This window comes from Echinops telfairi, unplaced genomic scaffold (genome assembly GCF_000313985.2).
Source record: "Echinops telfairi isolate 266 unplaced genomic scaffold, ASM31398v2 ScPeMD7_3533;HRSCAF=4204_0, whole genome shotgun sequence".
NCBI classification, from domain to species: domain Eukaryota; kingdom Metazoa; phylum Chordata; class Mammalia; order Afrosoricida; family Tenrecidae; genus Echinops; species Echinops telfairi.
This window is the reverse complement of record NW_022107431.1, coordinates 41,973,501-41,994,134: the sequence shown is the minus strand read 5'-3', so window position 1 is coordinate 41,994,134 and position 20,634 is coordinate 41,973,501. Positions and strand designations below refer to the sequence as shown.

At 45.3% G+C, this 20,634-nt stretch overlaps 1 protein-coding gene and 1 long non-coding RNA gene across 4 annotated transcripts in view; one reads left to right on the top strand and one right to left on the bottom strand.

The window, feature by feature from the left end:
* Positions 1 to 16,393, bottom strand: part of LOC123522210 — a 28,650-nt gene extending 12,257 nt beyond the window's left edge. The window contains exon 1 of the long non-coding RNA XR_006680484.1: positions 16,255 to 16,393. This is a non-coding gene — a long non-coding RNA (uncharacterized LOC123522210). The remainder of the gene's footprint in view (positions 1 to 16,254) is intronic.
* The window catches only part of TRAF3IP2 (TRAF3 interacting protein 2), a 54,537-nt gene that overhangs the window by 21,626 nt on the left and 12,277 nt on the right, over positions 1 to 20,634 (top strand). For 2 of the 3 annotated variants that reach the window (XM_045294598.1, XM_045294596.1), the window contains 3 exons: positions 10,718 to 10,910; positions 15,881 to 16,059; positions 18,771 to 18,859. In XM_045294598.1, the coding sequence (XP_045150533.1) occupies positions 10,816 to 10,910; positions 15,881 to 16,059; positions 18,771 to 18,859 (363 nt within the window). In that variant the 5' untranslated portion in view covers positions 10,718 to 10,815. Of the gene's footprint in view, positions 1 to 3,201; positions 3,267 to 10,717; positions 10,911 to 15,880; positions 16,060 to 18,770; positions 18,860 to 20,634 lie in introns of those variants that run through there. The other variant, XM_045294597.1, reaches the window with a different exon arrangement.

The following is a 20,634-nucleotide window of genomic DNA, read 5'->3' as shown; positions in this document are numbered from 1 at the left end:
TGACCTGCCCCACCAGGCTCTTGTTGTTGCTAGGGGCCATCCAGCAGGCTCCACAACAGAACACAGCCCTGCTGCTCCGTCCTGCTCCATCCTCGCAGTCATTGCTAAGTGTGAGCCCACTGCTGTGGCCACTGGGCCAATCCAGCTTGCTGCTGGCCTGCCTCTTTTCCCCTGACCCTCTCCTTCCCCACACAGTGTCCTTCTCCAGAGAACTGGTCCCGACTCGTAGCATGTCCAAAGTACATGAGACAAAGTCTTGTTATCTCCGCTTCCAAGGAACATTCTGACTGTACTTCTTCCAAGACAGATTTGTTTGTTCTTCTGGCAGTCTGGGGTGCTCGCAATATTCTTTGCCAGCTCCCTAACTTAAACACATCAATTATTCCTTCATCTTCTTTATACACTGCCCAGCTTTCACCTGCAGATGAAGTGATTGGAAACACCACGGCCAGGTCAGGCACACCTTAGAGGTCTGGTGCAGCACTTTTAAAAAACCCCTTTAGAGTGGTCATTTGGGCTCTTACGGGGTATGCAAAAATCATCCACTCTCAGTGCTTCGGGGAAATAGAAAGCACTCCCAGGGACTCTTGGTAGAGGTGTAAATTGGTACAATTTTCTAGAAAGCAATTTCACTAACAAAATTTTAAATGTGCTTCTTTTGTAGCCCAGCAGTTTCACTTACAGTACTCATCCAGTAGACACATTACACATGCTCACATAATACATGAGCAAGGATGTTTATTGAAGTATTGTACTCAAGTCAAGACGGAAACAAGTAAAATGCCGATCAATAAGATAACCCCAAACCAAACCCACTGCCACTGAATTGATTCCAACTCACAATCACCCTGTGTACCGTACTGGGTTCCTGGGGTGGTAAATCTTTCCAGGAACAGACAGCCTCAGCCTTCTCCCACAGAACAGCTGGTGGGTTTGAACTGCTGGCCTTCTGGTTAAGTAAATTGTCACTTATTTATATAATGTGCTATTAGGACCCCATTATGTGGAATAAAGTGCACATTTTGACATCAAAAAATTAAGCAGAATGTACTGTTCATCACATGTGTGGTTTTTAAAACCTTTAGATGTTTGTAGATCAACTAAATGTCTGGAAGGATCCCCCACCTGCTAGTAGTGATCACAGAGTGTGGCTGTGGTGGGGTGCTGGAGGGAGATTACTTTTTCTGTTTTTTATAAGAGGAAGAGATTTTCCTTCTAACTATATGTACTTTTGTTACATTGTATATCTAACTATACTCGTGAACACTGCCATCGAGTAGGTTCCGATTCAGAGCAAGGGACCCTATAGGACAGTTGAAGTGCTTTCCTAGCATGTGCAAGACCATAGCTCTACGGGAACTGCAGCCTCATCTTGCTCCTACGGAGCAGCGGTGGATTTCAGGGGCCGGTTTATGGTTAGCAGTCTCAGGGCCCAATGCTTATCCCAATATGCCACCAGGCCTCCTTGTACTTGCCGCCGCCAACATGCATTACTTTAATAGTTAAAGAAACAAAGTTAAAGGGAGAGAGAGTGCACCAAAAGCAGGGGCAGCCCAATTCACTGTCGGGGAATTGGCCTTGACCCTGGCTCCCCAGGCCATTGTGGGAAAGGGCCAGGGTTTCTTCAGCAGTGGGATGTGTCTGGCTTTTCGGCCCGGCACTGCAAAAGCTCAGAAACTTCATGCGGCCTCCAGCAGCAATGCCTCCCACCGAGGTTGCTGTGGGGGCTGAATGAGATCATGTATTAAGGGTGCTGGGAAAGTGGCTGGCTGGTCGGAAGCCCTCGGTAACTAGCAGCTCTTGCTATATGATTATTATTTGAACAGAGCCAGTAGCCCAGCCCCGCGGAGCAGCCCTCCATGGCTCCATCCCTCTCGCTGGCACCGATTTTAAGCATGCAGGGCAGGTGCACAAATGCTTAGTTTCATGTCAGAGCAATAACCGCACTTAATTGCCAACGAAACCTCTTCAAAAGAGCCGTTCACCTACAGGGGGCTTGTGCCGTTGGAAACCATGGCTACGTGGTTCTGCTTGGCTTTAAAGAGCATTACTTTCTTGCCAGTTAATGAAAATATAAATAAATAATGACTACCATGCAAATGACATATCGTAAGCTTTCTTCGGGATAAAGCAAAAATGGCTACTGGTCACCCTTGTTCGTGTTTAAAAAAAAAAATCAAAGCAGGCAAATAGAGAGGTGGGGGTGGAAGGGGGGAACTGGAATAAGCCTATGTGCGCCTCTCCATCCCCTGTGAAGTGGGCCTCTTGCCGCTTCAGAGCCCACAGCTCCCAACGAAGACCACCAGAATGGAGACACAACTGTGCTGCCAAGAAGGGTCCACAATGAAAATACACTGGAGGAAAAAGGAGTTCCGCCCAGAGCAGCGGTTCTCAACCTGTGGGTCGTGACCCCTTTGGGGGTTGAACGACCTTTTCACAGGGGTCACCTGATTCTTAACAGTAGCAAAATGACAGTGATGAAGTAGCAACAAAAATAATTTATGGTTGGGAGGGGGGCAGGTCACCACCACAGAAGGAACTGTATTAAAGGGTCGTGGCATGAGGAAGGTTGAGAACCACGGATCTAGAGAGTCCTTCTTGCCTTCTCTACCAAGGCAACCTGTAGAGACATGCCTACAATTGTTGCTATGATCCCCTGGCTACCCTCCCCGTCAAATCCAGCCGTTTGTATGCTAGAATGTGTTTGTATGCTTGAAGTAAGGGGGGGGGGGAATCAATCCGATGGAAGACATGGTAAAGAGAGGGGAGCCTTTCAGGCGCCCCAGCTGCTTCCAGCTGTTGGAATTCCATTTTGTTTCCTGGCTCCAGTGATTGTATTCTATCATGATGTTTTTTGACAACTTGGAAATCAGATTTTATTTCCCTTCTCATAAAGGATTTTAATACCATTCTTAATAAGGGAGAAAAATGTTGAGTGTGTTCAGTGGTAAGCAGGAACCCGCGTTTAGGAGTTGGTTTACTAACTCCAAGTGGCTAGCAGCCCAGTAACATGAAGGCCGTGTGTGCCAAGCGAGGAGGGCAGGAGGCTCGCAAGGCTGCGCTGAAACCATCTCTGATTGGGCGCAGCCTGCACTTCAGCTTTCAGATGAACACTGCATCCGGGTCGAGGAGACGGGATCACTGACACGTCAGTTGTCTGTCACATCACATCACCCACCCTCCACTCTGCCTCTGCTACGGAGCACAGTACTCCGATGGAGTTCTAGGCACCGGGGACCAGCCAGTAAGGAGGGTATTTTTACCGAGTGAGTCTTAAGTCTACCACGTAGGTGGGTGCTGACGTGCATGCCTCCCCTTCTCACACTAACTAGTGTGGGTTTGTGTTTAAAAACAGACGCCCACAGATTCTCTCTCTCTCTCCATTTAATTTGAGCTGCTCCAGGGAACTGTATCCCAGTTATCTTTGCTCAGTAAGTACCAAGCTGTACAGCTTCAATAGCAGTCACTGAACAAAGCGAAACAAAAATGACTTTCTACTGACTGGGGAAAGGAGTCATCTCCAATCATGAGCAGAACCTGTGTCATGGCAAACCACCTCTAATGGGCCGACAAGGAGCCCAGGTGCTACACTGGTTAAGCACTCAGATGCGAAGAGTGGGAAAGGCTTGGTGATCTGCTCCCATAAAGATTACAGCTGAGAAAACGCTGAGGGGGCAATGCCACTCTACCACGTGGGGTCAAAATGAGTTGAAATTGACTTTGGGGCCATAAACAACAAGATTGTTGCACGTGAGAGGGGAGGGAAGGAGGGAATTTGGAAGTAGAATCTGTTCATTTGTTTGTCAATTTATTTAACAAATATCTGCCAGGTGCTATGCGAGGCCCTGGTCTTCATGGAATGCAGCCTAGTACAACAAACCCCAGACAACTCCACCTCACAGGGGCCCGACAGGACAGCACAGAACTGCCCCTGTGAGTTTCCAAGACTGTTAACGCCCTATAGCAGCGGTTCTCAACCTGTGGGTTGCCACCCCTTTGGGGGTCGAACACATTATGATTCGTAACAGTAGCAAAATGACAGCTATGAAGTCGCAACGATAATAAGTGTCTGGTGGGGGCTCACCACCACATGAGGAACTGTATGAAAGGGCCGTGGCATTAGGAAGGTGAGAGCCGCTGCGCTATAGGATTGGAATGCTCTGCCTTCCTGCCACGGAGCAGCTGGTGACATTGTGGTCGGCAGCCCCACTTGTAAGCGCTATGCGACGAGTGCGCCTCAAAGTCTAGAGGGGACACAGATAACTCAAAACCAGCAATCAAAGTGAGCGCTTAGTGCAGTGAAGGGAATAACTAGGTAGGGTTATGGGCATCAATAAAGTGACTAGAGATGTCCTCTTTGAGAGTATGGCACTTGAGCTCAAAGGGTAAGGATGAGAAAGAGCTGGTCAAGTGACCACAGGTGACAAGCATCGCATACAGAGGGGTTGCAGAATAGGCGAAAAGGCAAGGAGCTAGATGTAGTTGAGGTACCAAAAAGCAAGCCAGGTTACATAAGCAGAGAGTGATCGGCTATAAAAACAAAGGCAGGGACAGCTATGGCAAAGAATGTTTTATTCTGACCAACCAAGCTAGACTTTGTTGCTGTTAGCTGGCATCGAGGGAGATCAGATCATTGGGATACACAGTTTCCACTGGCTGATTATCAGAAGTATGCTCTGTCCTTGAAAGCTTCGCTGAAACCTGTTCAGCATAATTGCAATGTGGCATTTCCACAGACAGGTGGGGGCTACTCAAGAGGGGCATTATCCAGGATTCAAACCTAGGCCTCCAGCACAGAAGGTCTTTATGAAAACAGAATACTGAACTCTGTTATCCTGAATAAGGAATTTAGTATATGGTATGTAGCAAGTGTTCACTAAATGTTAGCCAATTAAACTAGCACGTCCTGGTCACAAGACTGGGAAGGGACCATTACACTTTGCACATTGAAAAAGTATTCATTTACCTGATGGGCATTTTCCATAAACCAGCAAAATTCCTCGTACACAGGGACAGTGCATTTGAATCGATCGTTTCTTTGTCCTCAGCCATCAAAGGACAGCATGGAGGATGGTACTGTCGGTACCATGATTTTAAAAACCGGTTTCATTTGCTCACATAAACCGGCATAACTTTTTACCACAGGTGGCCATCTCAGATTTGAAAGTTACAGCTAATCAAACACTTAGCCACATGCCTTAGTGATTTTAATGGTATGGTTTGTTGCTATGAGACAAAAACATGTTGTGTGGGAAGTAATCTGTTAAAAATCATATGACCTTGATTCAAAGGCTTTTGATTAATAGCACTAACATCCGCTTTCTGGAAAAGAAACAAACCCGATGATTAGAGCTTGCTAGTCCTTTTAAAGTAAATAAAACATTATTAGCCACTCATTAATGGATATGGAAAGCAAAAATGGTTCCAAGCATTCAAAGCTTCACTTGCATTACTTTTAGCTATTTTCTTGCAAAAGCTTTTCCAGGGCACTGACAAAATGTTCTCCTCTTTTACCTTGTCTTCCTCTCCTTTCTGCCTTCTGGAAGGAGATGTTGATAAAAATCCCACCAAACAGACATCAGATGAGAAGTAGGCAGCTTAGAAGATTAAAGAACTAGCCAGTAGGCCAGGCCGCTCTAAATGACTTTGCCTTTTATATGTGTGTTCAGTTGGCTTGGTGACTATTCAACATTCACTGAGTGTTTATTGAGCATCTACTATAAGTCAGGCCTATGCTGGAAATACAGTGGTATATAGACAAGATCCTGCTTTCATCGAGCTTGTGTTCTTCTAAGGAAGGCAGAGAGTATGTTGACAAGTAAGTAGGAGTACTGCTACATATATAAACTCAGGGTAAGTGCTGTGAAGAAAGTGAAACAGGAGGATAGGTAGAGTGGATGGTGGTGGAGTGGACCTCTTTGAAGCAGTGATATTCAAGCTGAGACCTGACTGGTAAGCGTTTGGGATGTAAAGATCTAGGGCAGGAACATTCTGGGCAGAGAGGATGACAAGCTCAACATCCCTGATGTGGGGGTTGCAAAAATGGCGTGGAGTTGGCGTCTGACCTCTTTTAACTTCACTGCTCGTCTGTGGTGGTTTGTGCATTGCTCGAATGCTGAAAGCTATGTCACTGGTATTTCAACTACCAGCCGGGTCACCAAAAGTGAGCCATTTTCAGCAGAGCGTCCAGACTAAGAGCAGACTATGAAGAAGGAATAGGCTGTCCACTTCAGGGGAATTAGCCACTGAAGATCCTATGGATAGCATCAAAGCGTTGTTAGTTATTGAAAACCTAAGGAGTAGAAGCTGAACATTGTCAGAAGATGAGCGGGCAAACCAGGCTCACTGCTATTGAGCCCATGTCTAGTCACAGGGACCCACCAGGACAGGGTAGAACTGCCCCTCTGGGTTTCTGAGATGATAACTCTTTACGGGAGTAGAAAGCCCTATCTTTCTCGACCTCAGGTTAGAAGGCACTCAAAATATAACTGAGGATGAGCTGCCTTCTCAAAACAGAGTCAACTATAATGACATGCATGGAATACACCCTGTGGGAGCAAAGCCGTAGGGACCTTTATTTACTGATGGGCCATGACAACAATGAGAAGAACGTGCTGCAAACATTAATTCATAATTGGAACTTGGGATGTACGAAGGATGAATCTAGGATGATTGGAAATGATTAAACATGAACTGGCAAGCATAAGAATTGTTATTCTAGATACAGAGAGCTGAAATGGACTGGTATTGACCATTTTGAATCCGAAAATCATACGGTTTACTATGCCAGAAATAACAAATTCAAGGAGGAACAGTATTGCATTAATCAGCAAGAAGGATATTTCAAGATTTGTGTTGAAGTTCAATGCTGTCTATGATAAGATAATGTCTATTTGCATACAAGGAAACCCAATCAATACAACTATTATTCAAATTTATGCACCAACCACGAAAGCTAGTGACGATGAAATGGAAGCATTCTACCAGTGACTTCAGTCTCAATTGATCAAACATGCAATCAGGATGCATTGATAATTATTGACAACTGGAATGCAAAAGTTGGAAACAAAGAAAGGAACAGTTGTTGAAAATATGGTCGTGATGATGGAAATGAAGATAGAGATCAAATAGTAGAATTCTGCAAGACCAATGCCTTGTTTATAGCAAATACCTTTCTTCAACAACACAAAAGGCAATTGTGCACATGGACTTCTACAGATGGAATCAATGGAAATCAAACTGATTACAGCTATGGGAAGAGACGATGGAGAAGCTCAATATCAGCAGCTAAAAGTAGCCAGGGGCCAACTGTGGAACAGACCATCAATTGAATTGCTCATATATAAGTTCAAGTTGAAGCTGAAGAAAATTAAAACCAGTCCATGAGAGCCAAAATACAACCTTGAGTCTATCCCATGCAAATTTCAAGAACAACCCAAGACCAGATTTGATGCGTTAAATATTCATGGCAGAAGATCGGATGAGTTGTGGGATGACATCAAGACCATCCTTCAGGAAGAAAGCAAAAGGTAATTTAAAAGAAATGAAAGAAAGAAAAATGGGTATCTGAAGAGAATCAGGAACTTGCTCCTAATCAGAGAGGAGCTAAGGCAAATGGAAGAAATGATGAAGTCAAAGAGCCAAACAGAAGATTTCAAAAAGCAGCTCAAGAAGACAAAGTAAAATATTATAAGGAAATGTGAAAAGACCTAGAATTTTAGAAAACCAAAAAGGAAGAACACATTCAGCATATCTTAAACTGAAAGAGCTCAAGAAAAAATCCAAGCCTCCAGTTGCAATCTTGAAGGATTCTACAGGCAAAATACTGAATGATGCAGGAAGCACCAAAAGAAGATGGAAAGAATACACAGAGGCACTGTACCTAAAAGAACTAGTTACCATTCCAGGAGACAGCATGTGAGCAAGAACCACTGGTACTGAAGGATGACGTTCAAGCTGCATTGAAAATATTAGCCCAAAACAAGGATCCAGGAATTGATGGAATAGCAATGGAAAATTTTCAACAAGCTGATGAAAAACTGGAAGCATTCACTCGTTGACTCCTTGCATTAGGCAAATCTGCTGCACAAGACCACTTTAAGTGTTGAAAAGCAAGGATGTTACTTTGAGGACTAAGATGGACCTGACCCAAGCCATGGTATTTTCAGTAGCCTCATATGTATATGAAAGTTGGACATGGACTAAGGAGGACTGAAGAAAAATTGATGCATTTGAATTAAAGTGCTGATGAAGAATATTGAAATACCAGGGACTGCCCAAAGAAAAAAACAGATCTGTACTGGAAGAAGTTCAACCAGAATGCTCCTCAGAGGCAAGGATGGTGAGACTTTGTCCCATATATTTTGGACATGCTCGGAGGAGAGATCAGTCCCTGGAAAAAGACATCGTACTTGGTAAAGTAGAAGGGGAGTGAGTAACAGGAAGACCCACAATGAGATGGAGTGATGCAGTGGCTGCAAAAAGGAGGTCAAATAACCATAACTGTGAGGATGGCACGGGACTAGGCCGTGTTTCCTTCTGTTGTACACAGGGTTGCTCTGATTCAGAACCGACCGGATAGCAACTATCACAGCAGCAGCAATCTAGCCAGTCCCTTGGGTGGGCCACATGCCCCTCACAGTTGCCTAGTCCTACTGAGTCATTTGGTGGGAGTCATGTGGCCAGAAGGCTGTATGAAGTAATTTATAGCCTCACAGGTGACCGTTGGGATGTTGGAGATAAAAGAAAGAGGCTAGGTCACTGGCTACGTGAACGAGAGAGTGTGGAGAAGGGGTGAAATCACAAAGAGCAAGGGATCAAGACGATCTCATGCAGTCATCTTGGAACTGAGAAGCAAAGCAAACGGCCAGCTTATCTTGGCAAAGAAAGTGTGTCTCCTTGAGCATCGTGCTCTTAAGGAATCCTCTGTGTGAGAGCAGATAGATGGCAGCAGACAGGAAAGGCTAGGGGACTGAGTTTAGGTCCGTGGCCGGACAGTGTGGGGCAGGCTGGTGAGAATGGGTGCCCAGCTTGAGAATGCGATCAAGGTTGTTGAGCTTAACAGGTAGAGACCATTGAGATGGTGTTTACGGTGTCTGTGTTCACCAAACCACAACACACAGGGGCCGGCCCCTGCTTGGTGACCCGATGGCTGCTGGGAACAAGGAGCTACCACAGTGACCCGCTCAGTTGTCCTGCTAGCAGCCGACGAGAGCTGTAGGAGAACGGCCTGTGTTGCATATTTTACCCCAGCCCAGTGGTTCTCAACCTTCCTCATGGCGCGACCCTTTCATACAGTGCCTCATGTGGTGGTGATCCCCCCCAACCATAACATTATTTTCGTTGCTACTTCATCACTGCAAGTTTGCTACGGTTATGAATTGGGTGACCCCTGTGACAGGGTCGTTCGACCCCCAGGTTGAGAACCGCTGCTTTAGCCTATGGAGGTCCTAGTGAGCCTGTTTCCCACCTCTGCCTTGCAGCTGCAGTCCGCCATCAGCCAGGTGCTGGGACAGGCCCAGGTGGAGCCTCTTCGCCTCTTCTTCCTTATGCCCTGAGATCCACCTTGACCAGGCCAAGGTCCTGGCCAGAGGAATCCTGGGTTGGAGGGGCCTGTCATTTGACCAAGGAAGGCATGGCTCAGACAAGAACAGTTGTGAGGACGGCGCAGGGCTGGGCAGTGTGTCCGTCTGTTGTGCACAGGGTCGCTATGAGTCAGAACCGGAAAGACCTAGCTGGTAGCAGAGGTCCAAACAGACACTCTATTGGCTCCAGGCACTGGAGATGGAGTTGGGCACATTTCCAGGACCACCCAGCTAAGTTTCCGGACACTCAGCAGTGAGGACGTGGAGGCTGCCCAACTGGTAAACATGCACATTACTTGTCTTCTGGTCTGTACCTTGAGGCCATCACTCATCGTCCTCTTCCCTGGCGACTTCGAAGTTTGTTAAATAAACTTCTTCACCAGCATTCTCCCCCTCCCCATCTGGGGCCCGACCTACCATGACTGTAGCGTGCTTGCTAGTTTTTTCCCACTACCTCACTGGACAACTGCATGTATCCTACCTACACGGCAAAGTTGATGATTACTTTTATAATTAGTAAAAACAACACACACACAATTGGGGGGTGGGGGGTGGGGATGGACTTTGGTGAAGGGTCCTCCCTGTCCTAACTCTCCACGCCACCTGGATCCCCTGACTTCTGGCTGACATCTCCAGGAGGTGCTCAAGGTTCACTTTGGAGAAAGAGGGGTTACCCACATGGGTCTTTCCGATTGCCTCATAAGCTGGGCTCACCCTGAAGCGAGATCCCCACCCTTTTCTCTGAGGTACCTCAACACTTTAGCCCCTTCAGGGATGCTCCTGGGCCTCCCCCATTCCACATTCACAGCAGTTGCCACTAGCCTTTGCTTTGCCCTCTTCTAACTGACCTGGTGTCTGGCTCCTGCAGACTTTAGAAGGAGAGGACCAAGAGGTTGGTGCTTGTTAACCGCTTAAATATGAATCTCCTATCCATTTGTCTATAACTCCCACCACACGTTTGGGTGGGACCATGCAGATAAGGTATAGAAGACTCAATATTGGTCTTTGCACCATTCTTCTGATAGCTGGAATCTTCCACTGGTTTCTAGACAAACATTTGCACAGAGCTTACCTCCCTCTCACACAGAACCCGTGTTGATCTTCCCCCTTTTCTCTATGGTTTTAATCTGCAGATGGCCACGACTACCCTCGGGCGGCCTACCAACAAGTGGTGCAGCCAGCTCGACCTGGGCAGCCCCTACCTGGAGGCAGTGTGAGAGGCCTTCCTCCTATGCAGAAGGTCCTTCTGAACTGTCCCAGATCTCAGGACCAAGAAGAGAGGCCAGCACAAAGAGATGACTCCTCCCCAGGGCCTCGGAGGCATGAGTAAGTACAGCAGGGCCACCTGGCAGTATGCTTAGATACTTTTAACGTGAAAAGGAATTATGCCAGTCCTACAAGATGTGTCAGAACTTTGTTTAGGGTTGCTACCAGGCTAGTGGAGCAAGGCATGGTGGAATGGCTGCTGTAGACGGTTTCAGGTCAGGAGGAAATGAAGGCTGGCGCATAGGTATCGCTGTAGCTAGACCTATAGAGCCACCAGTGTCTAGTCTGCATGCTCTTGAAGGAAAGACTCTTTTTACATCCCTGTCACTTGGCCTTTTTTTTAACTGATGACTGCCTCCCACGGGGAGGAAGTTCTATTCTCTCTAGTTCTGGTACTGTTTAAACTCATTTCTTACTTCATTTCTGAAAAATTCAGTAAATTCTCAAGGCAAATAAAAAATAACCTGTTATTTTCCTTTGTAATAAAAACATTCAGACGTGTTGAGCTCCATTGTTAAGTCACTCTTTTATGTCTTCTTCCAGAAAGGCAATTCTGGTTTTTCATGACTTCAGTTTATTATTTTTAACACTCTTATAATCTTTCCCTCCCCATTGTCCTCTTTTGACTCTTCGTCAAGTTTTTCTTTGCTTCTTAAAGTTTATGGAGCGAACAGAAACAGGAACAAATCCAAACAAGAAAAACAGACTCACTACAATCAAGTCAACCCTATAAGACAAGGTAGAACTGCCTATGAGTTTTGAGACTGATTCTTTATGGGAGTAGAAAGTCAGTTTTTTTCCCCGAGTGGGGAGGGGAGTGGTTTTGAACTGCTGACCTTGCAGTTTAGCAGCCCAACACATTACCACTTCGCCACCAGGGCTCCCTCACGGGAAGAAGGCCTCCCTCACGGGAAGAAGGCCTCCCTCACGGGAAGAAGGCCTCCCTAATTCCCGACAACTTGGTAAGAGAATACAGGTAGCCCCCATTCTCTGAAAGTTCGCTCCACGCCACTTCCCTTTTAACAAAGAGAACGATATGCGTATCTGTCCTGATAGAGAAGAGCAATGAAGAATTGTGCTTTTACCTCACACTCCTGTCCCTCCTGCCAAAAAACCTCCAAAAATACAGAGAAAAGTGAAACTTTTAGTGTTCAGTGTTTTAGTGTTCAGGATTTGCTTTGCAACGAGTTGTTACATGTACCCGGAGCAAGGAGACTGGCTTTGCCGAGCTCCTCCCCCAGGAGCTGCACTCAGCATAACTCAAAACAATGTCAGCGAACACTACGTGTTTGAGTCATCTTAGGTCTTATGTGTTATTTGGAAGGTTATTTGGGCTGAGGAGAAGGAGGGTTAGGGCGTGTTCAAATTTTTTTTACCCAATATAAATTCATGGCGTGGTAGTTACATTACCTGTTGTCAATTTGAGACTTAAGAGTGAAGGGGTGGAGTTTAGCCTGTCAATCAGGTTGCAGCTTGATGACCTCATTTGGAGGTGCTAAGTAGATAACCAGCTCTCTGGAGGTGGGACGCAGGCTCACTCCCTGCTAGACATTCCTGTGGACACATGGAGCTACACTAGCATGCTGGCGCTGAAGGAGCCACGTGGAGACCCCTGCCAGCACCGAGATACAGTAATTACACCACCACTGGATCCACAAGACTTCCCACCCAGCAGCCTGTGATCTTCCTGCATTCAGCATCATTGCATGGCTGTGTGAGTCCAAGAGGAATTTATGGACTAATAACAACATATGGGCTGATATCAGACATATGGACTTGATCTGGACTGGGCTGGGATGTTTTTTCAATATACAAGTGCTCTTTTACATGAAACTCTCTCTTATACTGTATACATATGAGTGTCTACGAATTTGTTTCTCTAGTCTACCGAGACTAACACACATGGTAATTGCATCTTCCTTCATACCATTTGGAATCATGGGAAGTTTCATGGGAATGTGCTACTTTCGGATAGTGGGGGGTAACCCGTAGATCAGTGGTTCTCCACCTTTCAAATGCCATGACCCTTTAATACAGTTCCTTATGTTGTGGTGACCCCCCAGCCATAAAATTATTATCGATGTTACTGTAATTTTGCTACTGTTATGAATTGTCATGTAAATATCTGATATGCAGAATGTATTTTCATTGTTACAAATTGAACATAATTAAAGCATAGTGATTAATCACAAAAAAACAATATGTAATTATATATTGTTAAATATTTATTTCTAATGACAAATAAGTGAAATTTTGTTTGAAGCATGGTATAACACGGGTAACAGTCTTCATGCCGGGTACTCATATGTGGGCGTGGGCGTATCTGCATGTGGGCGGACCCGCCTGGAGATGGATAGGAGTGGTGTCTCGGTTCCTAAGACCATCGGAAATATGTGTTTTCCAATGGTCTTAGGCGAACCCTGTGAAAGGGTCGTTCGACCCCCAAAGGGGTTGAGACCCACAGATTGAGAACCACTTCTATAGATTAAATGTTTGCTTTAAACGCAACCTTTATATCCCACTGAAATGAAAACTATGTTGTTCTTTAGAAAGGAATGGGTTTTGAAGGGTCTATCAATGTGGATCTTTCAGAAATACAGAAATTGGTAATAAGCTAAAAATAAAAGTTATTAGAAAGGGGGGAAGCCTTCTTTATTGACCAGGGTAGAGAAAGCACACACCTTCTGTCCTGTCTACTGAAAAGACCACAAGTTCCATTCAACTTTTTATTCCCAGACCCTTTATTTTAAAGAAAAATAAAATGTATGTACTTTAAAATGCAATGAAAAGAAAGGAAGAAAGCTTTCCTATCAGGATAAACACTCCTGCAGAGAAAATCTCTAAAATCCCAAGAAAATAGATTTTAGGCATCTTCATAAAATAAGGTTGGTATTGAATAAGGGAGGCAACAGTACTTTTTTAGAGAAGAAGTTTTTGTTTTGAAATCATTTCAGATTTGTGGAGGAGTTGCAAAGGTAATACAGAGTAATTGGTCGTGTAACAACAACCTAAGCCGGCTAAGTTCTCCGTGGATTTATTTCATCATTTTAGGATAATGAAAAATAACTTTAGATGATGAAGATAATCGCCCTTTGATTGATTATTTTAAAGAAGAATCCAGAAAGTTTACCCTTTCATCAAAACCTATAAGATTTGTTTTCAAAATGAAGTCTAAAAAATATCATCAGGATCTTAACCTTTCTTTATCAAGGGGACAGTCACTTGTCTTTTATGATAAGTAAGGACCTCTGGATATAAAGGAATTTGGTGGGAAAAGGAAGTAGAACCAGATCCCCTTTAGATTAGGCTTATTTTGTAGATTGCCTTCTCTATATTAATAATAAAATAAAATAAAACAGCCTCCTGAAACATTCAGATTAGAAAATAAAATATAGTTAAGATTCTGAATTATTTTATTTTAAATCTTATTATGTAAGACTTTCTGAATTTTTTACTACTCATTTGGGGAAAATATGAAAGTACAAGCGACCATCTATAAAACCATGCAGAGCAACCATGCATAGATTTTACAATAAGAACACATTTTTAACACGTATAATATGAAAGCATTTCAATCACACAAAAACTTCAAATAGCTATGTTCCTATTACCTAGATTTTTAAAAAATGTTAATATTGCCACATTTGCTTCAGATTCTAAAATCAGAAATGAAATATTACCAATACAGTTTGAGCCCCCCCCCCCCCATCAGTTAGGATCCAGTTATAAAAAACAGGAAAACAACTATCCCTGTTTTAAGCAAAATGGGGTTACAGATAGGGAATTGAGTGCTTACAAAGTTGTTGGTGGCTGGAGGGATGAGCTTTGGGTTGGGCTTCTAGGAACAACCCCAAAGCAACAGTACAGAACACGATGGCCTAAGAAGAGAGCCCCTCTGCCCCTGGAACTCTTGGCCCTTGGTCCCAGTGCCAAGTACAGTCCTGAAGCAGGAAGTTGCCGTTGCCCTCACGATCGCTGTGGGGCCCAGAGCTCTTCCAGAACGAGCCTGCTAGAAGTGTACTGGCCCCAAATGGATGCCCTACGCCCTGCGCTGGACACTCATGAAGTTGAGAGTCGTCCTGCAGAAAACTCAGCACCTTGTACAGTGCTTACAGGCAAGCGCTTCCCTACGGCCTCCCAAAGCCTACAGACGTACAGCTGATGGACTATTTCAGCAGAATGTTCCTGAGAGACTGGCAAGCAAAACAAGAATGAAGATGTTAGACAACAAAACGATAGCTAAAGGATCTCGGAAATCACGTTTTTGTTCACATATGAACAATATCATGCTTTGAAAGTGTGTGACCTTGTTTGCCTTTTGGTCTATAGTTAACTGTTTCTGCCATTATCTATAGCACCAACCTTTGGGCACCCCCCCCCCCCGCCCCCATTATGGGAATACTTCATTTCTGACAAGGGCTTTATTGCACCTTGCCAACATTGTGGGTTTAGAAAAACAACAAATTGAAATTTTGTGGCAACCTTGCGTCAAGCAAGACTGCTGGCACCGTTTTTCCAACAGCGTGTGCCTGTTTCATGGCTTTGTGCTCCATTTTGGCAACTCGCGCAATATTCCACACATTTCCATAATGCTATTGCATACTAGCTAGACTCGTCTAATGTCAACAGAACTTTTATGTGCAATTGGAAAACAACAACAACAACAACAACAAAATTGCGTGGCTTGCTCTATTGCAATATTCCCCTTACTCCCGTGGCCTGGAACCGAGCCTTCAACATCTCTGAGGTCTGCCTGTATGGTAGAGGTCTGACTCTGTTGGGTGGAGACTGTGTATTTTCCAAATTCGACTGTGCTTGAATTGGGAAACCAAACCCTGTCCCCTCTTTTGACCACTCTCACAGGCCCCTGCTGCTAGCATTCCATGGGCCTCTATGGGTCCCTCCTTCTCAGATACAAAGTGGAGGCCAAAGAAGAAGGCACACTTCTAAGCCTTCTTAAAAGGATTTCTGTCCTTCGCGGTCGGTCTTCAAAAGAAATGAACCTTGACTGTCGTCGTGTGCCTTTCCAGGGACCAGCTGTATCACCAGACACGGACTCGAGCTGGAGCTCTTGAGCACTCCTTGGAGCGTCCTGCAGACCTGAGACCACAGGGTCCCCAGGCTCTGTCCTCAGCTGCGGTCCCCAGACCCCCTAGTAACCCTCCAGCCAGAGGAACTCTGAAAACAAGCAATTTGCCAGAAGAATTACGTAAGTTGTTTCTTATATTGTTTTTGCCTCCTGGTTAGGTCTTCAAATTGGTGAAGACCCGCGTATCATTCATCTTTAATTTTGTGAAATACAATTTATTTTCTAGCCTTTGATTTTCAATAGAAATAACCCGCATTTTTGAATAAGTGTGTTTAGAGATTCTGAAACTCCAAGTAATGCTCACAATGTGCTTACCACTAGACTTTCTCAGACACACGCTCCATCAACCAACAACTCCACTGTTCTGTCCCCTCTCCACATGCTGCTCTGGAGTGGCCTTGACGACCGTGTGGTGTTATCCAGAGACCTCGCCGTCTCACCATAAATCAGCAGCAGCCATCAAGAGCCAGGCCATTTCCTGTAGGAAAGAGCAATCTTGTTTGGAAGAAAGATACTCTCACGTTCTCTGTACTGCTTCACAACCAAATGCGAACTCAGCTTTTTATGTAAAGCTGGCTCCAAAGAAGTGTCAGGTGATGATTCTTTTTCCACGTTTTGCAGCCAGAACCAGGAAAGTTGAAATACGCACCAAAATGTTCACAGATTAAGGTCAGTCAGGAAAGTCAGTTCCAGAAACCTTTCGAAAACAGCCACCACGTGTGAAACTGCTAGGTTCTGCTGTGCTCACTAGAGAGGCTCAGACAATTCTGTCAAACCTCTGCCAAATCTCGGCACCTTTTTGAAACCAGCCTTTGTTGCTGGAAGATCTGTGCTCTAGTTATTTATAACTCTGAAAGACTTCTATGACCATGAGCCATTGTTGCTCTTCATCTACACTGTCCCTCCCCACCCCCAAAGTTCTTGAAAAAATACTGGGTTTTAATTTGGAACTTTTCTATAGAATGGATATTACTACCTATAGGATCAAATCAGTCCCCACTGCTACTGAGTCTGGGAGTCCTGGTGGCATAGTGGATTATACCTTAGACTGCTAGCATCAAGGTCAGCAGTTCAAAACTGCCAGCTCCTCCTCAGGAAAAAGATGAGGTTTTCTATTCCCACGAAGAGTTACAATCTCACAAACTGACAGGAGCAGTTTGTGTCCTGTGAGGTGGCTGTGAGTCAGGATTGACACAACGGCTGGGAGGTTTCTGGGTGTGTTCGTTTTTGCCACTGAATCAACTATGATTCCTGATGACTCTAAATAGAGTTTCCAAGGCTGCAAATCTTTTCCTGAGTAGATCGACGTACCGTTTCCCCTCACAGTGGCTGGTGGGTTTGAACCAGCAACCCTTCGGCTAGCAGTCCAATGGTTACCTGACAGCACCACTGTGAAACTAAAAACAAAACCAAGCCAAACTCACTACCATCAAGTCGATGCTGATTCACAGTGACCTTACAGGGCAGGGTAGAAACTGCCCCTGCTGGTTTCTCAGGCTGTAACTCTGTATGGGAGTAGAAAGCCCCATCACAGAGTGACTAGTGGTTTTGAATTGCTGATCTTGCAGTTAGCAGCCTAGTAGGTAACCACTATGCCTCCAGAGCCCTTGGTGACAGACAGCACCACTGTAGGTGGTAAGCCCTGGAGTAAAAACCCTAATCTTTAGTGGCAGTCCTAAAAGTACTTACATGGGAGTTGCTTGTATATTAGGTATAGAGAATAAAATTGAGTATCATCAATATGCTGGTTGCCAAAAAAGGTCTATCGAATCATTGTACAGACTTCTATTTGAGAATCAAGCAGAGCTGAATAGGAGGGGAGCTTTAAAGCGTTCATGGGAAAATTCCATTATCGTTTCATCTCGTTTTCCCATAAACGTTTTGAAGTCTCCTTGTGCATACAAATTCCTATTTTCCCTACAAGCCTCCTTTCTTTTCCAACCCTCTGCCCCAGGAACTTCCTAAGATCTAGCCAGTCCATTCCTCAACTAAAACTCAACGCAGACAGGATTTCCCTCTCACTTTACATTGCTAGAGCGATAATGCCTGTAAGGCCTTTCGCCTGAAAAAACATTGGTTCTTGTTTTGACGGAGCTAAACTTGTCTGCCCCTTACTGTCTGCCGCTCTCAGCTGACCTAGGCGCACGTGAGGGAGTCAGGAGGGTAGAAATGCCCTGCGGTGGAGTCTCTCCCTTAAGTAACTGAAGTGCTGACTAACCATTTTGAGTAGCACGGTAGTCTACCCCAACTTCCTGTTTCCCCCAGCCCCACCCCCGTCCCTCCCTGGGTCTAGTCAAGCGGATGTTCCAATGCCACAGAGAACATCATCACCAGATCAAAAGAGGACCCTGCTGGGTGGCCCTGTGGGTCTCCTGTAGCATGTCTGCTTCTTTGGCAAGCTGGAAGAGTGTTCCTTGGGCATGGTGCCAAGTGGCTCTAGGAAACCAGATGGTGGTCTGATCTTAGGGACCCACAAGTTCTGGGTGGTGGATTTTTGTTAAAGCATCATGTGTTTTTTCAGGTCTCTTCAGCTTGTCTCCCAGCCTGCGAGAGCTCCCGTATGCCGCGTATTTCCCCCTACCCTGAGCAGTCGGCATTCCTTTGGATAGGCCCCTGGTCCCCTTGACTTTGAGGAGCTCTGTTCTGAGGACAGCAATCCAATTGAATAACCTGCACCGCAGAGGGCTGGAGTTCCCAGACAAACTGCCCCCACCGCAGGTCTCCCTTTGTTATTCTCGGAGAACAAAAGACACCACATGCCTTTCAGAAGCACTGGTTAGCATCGAATCACTTCACTCATTTCTAATCCATGTGAAAAATCTCTCTTGTAGGGAAAGTCTTTATTACATATTCTATGGACACAGCCATGGAGGTGGTGAAATTTGTCAACTTTCTGTTGGTGAATGGCTTTCAAACCGCAGTAAGTATTTTATCCAGAAAGAGCCCAATCAGTTAAAGTGACTAACAAGGAAAACAAGCAAACAAACAACAGGAAACGAAAGTATAAACAGCTGTTGCTGTTTTGAACTATATTACTTGATAGGAGTACGAAAACGTAATGGTTATGGATTTAGGTCCTTTTTGCCCCTTGACTTTAAACTGGCTAAAATCGCCAGTATTTTTCTTCTTGTAAGACTTCTGAGGTGACCCCTAGAGATTCTGAACACCAAGAACAGTGTCAGCGCAGACCACACACGCAGCAGGCGCTGGCCCCAGGAGCCTGACTCCCGTTGAACTTTGTACCTTTGCCCCTTGCCACCAGTGGGACCTGTTTGGGTTGTGCTTCCTTGTGCTATGGAAGCTGTCTGCTTCACCAGAGTCAACGGATGTTTTCACACGGGCCTTTTGTTCTGCGTGGGGCTTGGGGGTATGGTCCCTTGAGGATCCAATTTCCAGTCTCCTGGAGCTAGCAAAAGCAGCCTGACTTCCCCTGGATCCCGCGGCTGCTCCACGCACGGCAGCTTCTCGCTGGTCTGCTCTATTTCTAGGCAAGGTAGGTTTCCCTGCAGACTCGCCTGATCTGCGGCCAAGAAATCTCAGAGAGCAGACCCCACCCTCCTGTCCTCCGGCAAGGCCTTGAAACAACACAGCTTAAAGTCACGTGGCTGGAAAGTTAGGATAACAAAATACCACCGGAGGCTGCTCCAGGGACTGGCTTTCCTCAAACAGTGAGCTCACTTGTTTTCATTCCCAGCGGCCTTCTCTGGGTCCTGGGTGATAGTGAAGTCTACAGAGGTGAAAAAACGAGAGGGAATATTGATGAATGGGAATATTGAAGGATAAAGAGAGGACACTTGGTAGCCTATTATACAGTGTAAAGATTATTTCTTGTTTAACATAAGTTTTTGTTTACATTTTCCTTTTCCTGTCATTCTTTTTTCTAACTAGAGTGTCTGAAAGTTAAATAAGTAAAGACACGCACAATCCAACTTCATGACTATATTAAAAAAAAAACAACCAAATGCACTCCCAACGCATAGTGACCCTACAGGGCCGGGCAGACCTTCCTATAGGTTTCCGAGACTGCAGTTCTTTACAGGAATAGAAAGCCGTGTCTTTCTTCCTCATGACTATCTCACAAGGTCATTTCCGGAATAAGAAAATAGTATAGCAGCAGTGACATAAAATCACATGACAAGATCTAAGGCCAACATTTCAGAAAAGACCCATCTTTTTGATCGTTTTCCTAAATAAGCATCTTGAGTCCCCTAGAGAGGAGCCCAGGTCATTATGACTTCCACAGTCAGAGCATGCTCCCCCAAACCAAACACTACCATCGAGTCAAAGCCGATTCACAGCCACGCTCTAAGACAGAGTAGAACTCCTCCTGTGAGCTCCCAAGACTCTAACTCTTGACGGGTAGAATTTATTTGTCCTTGACCTTTATCATTATGAAACCATGTTGTACAGTCACAGAGCCCCAGTCTGGACAGCTAAGTTAGTCTATTGCTATAGGAAGATTCCCTCAGTGTCACGATCAATTACTGGGTAACTTAGAGTTTAAGAGAGGGGCCTCCCCTGAGAAGAATGTATCTCAAACGATGGCACTGAATCTGCAGCTTTGGGAGAAGGATAGATCTGACCAGAGCACACAGGAGCAGATGACGGGGGAGGAGGAGAGACTGGCGCACATCCTGGCCCACCAGGACTTGAGGACGATGACCCCAATTAGAGCAGCCAGTCCACAGAGAGGAC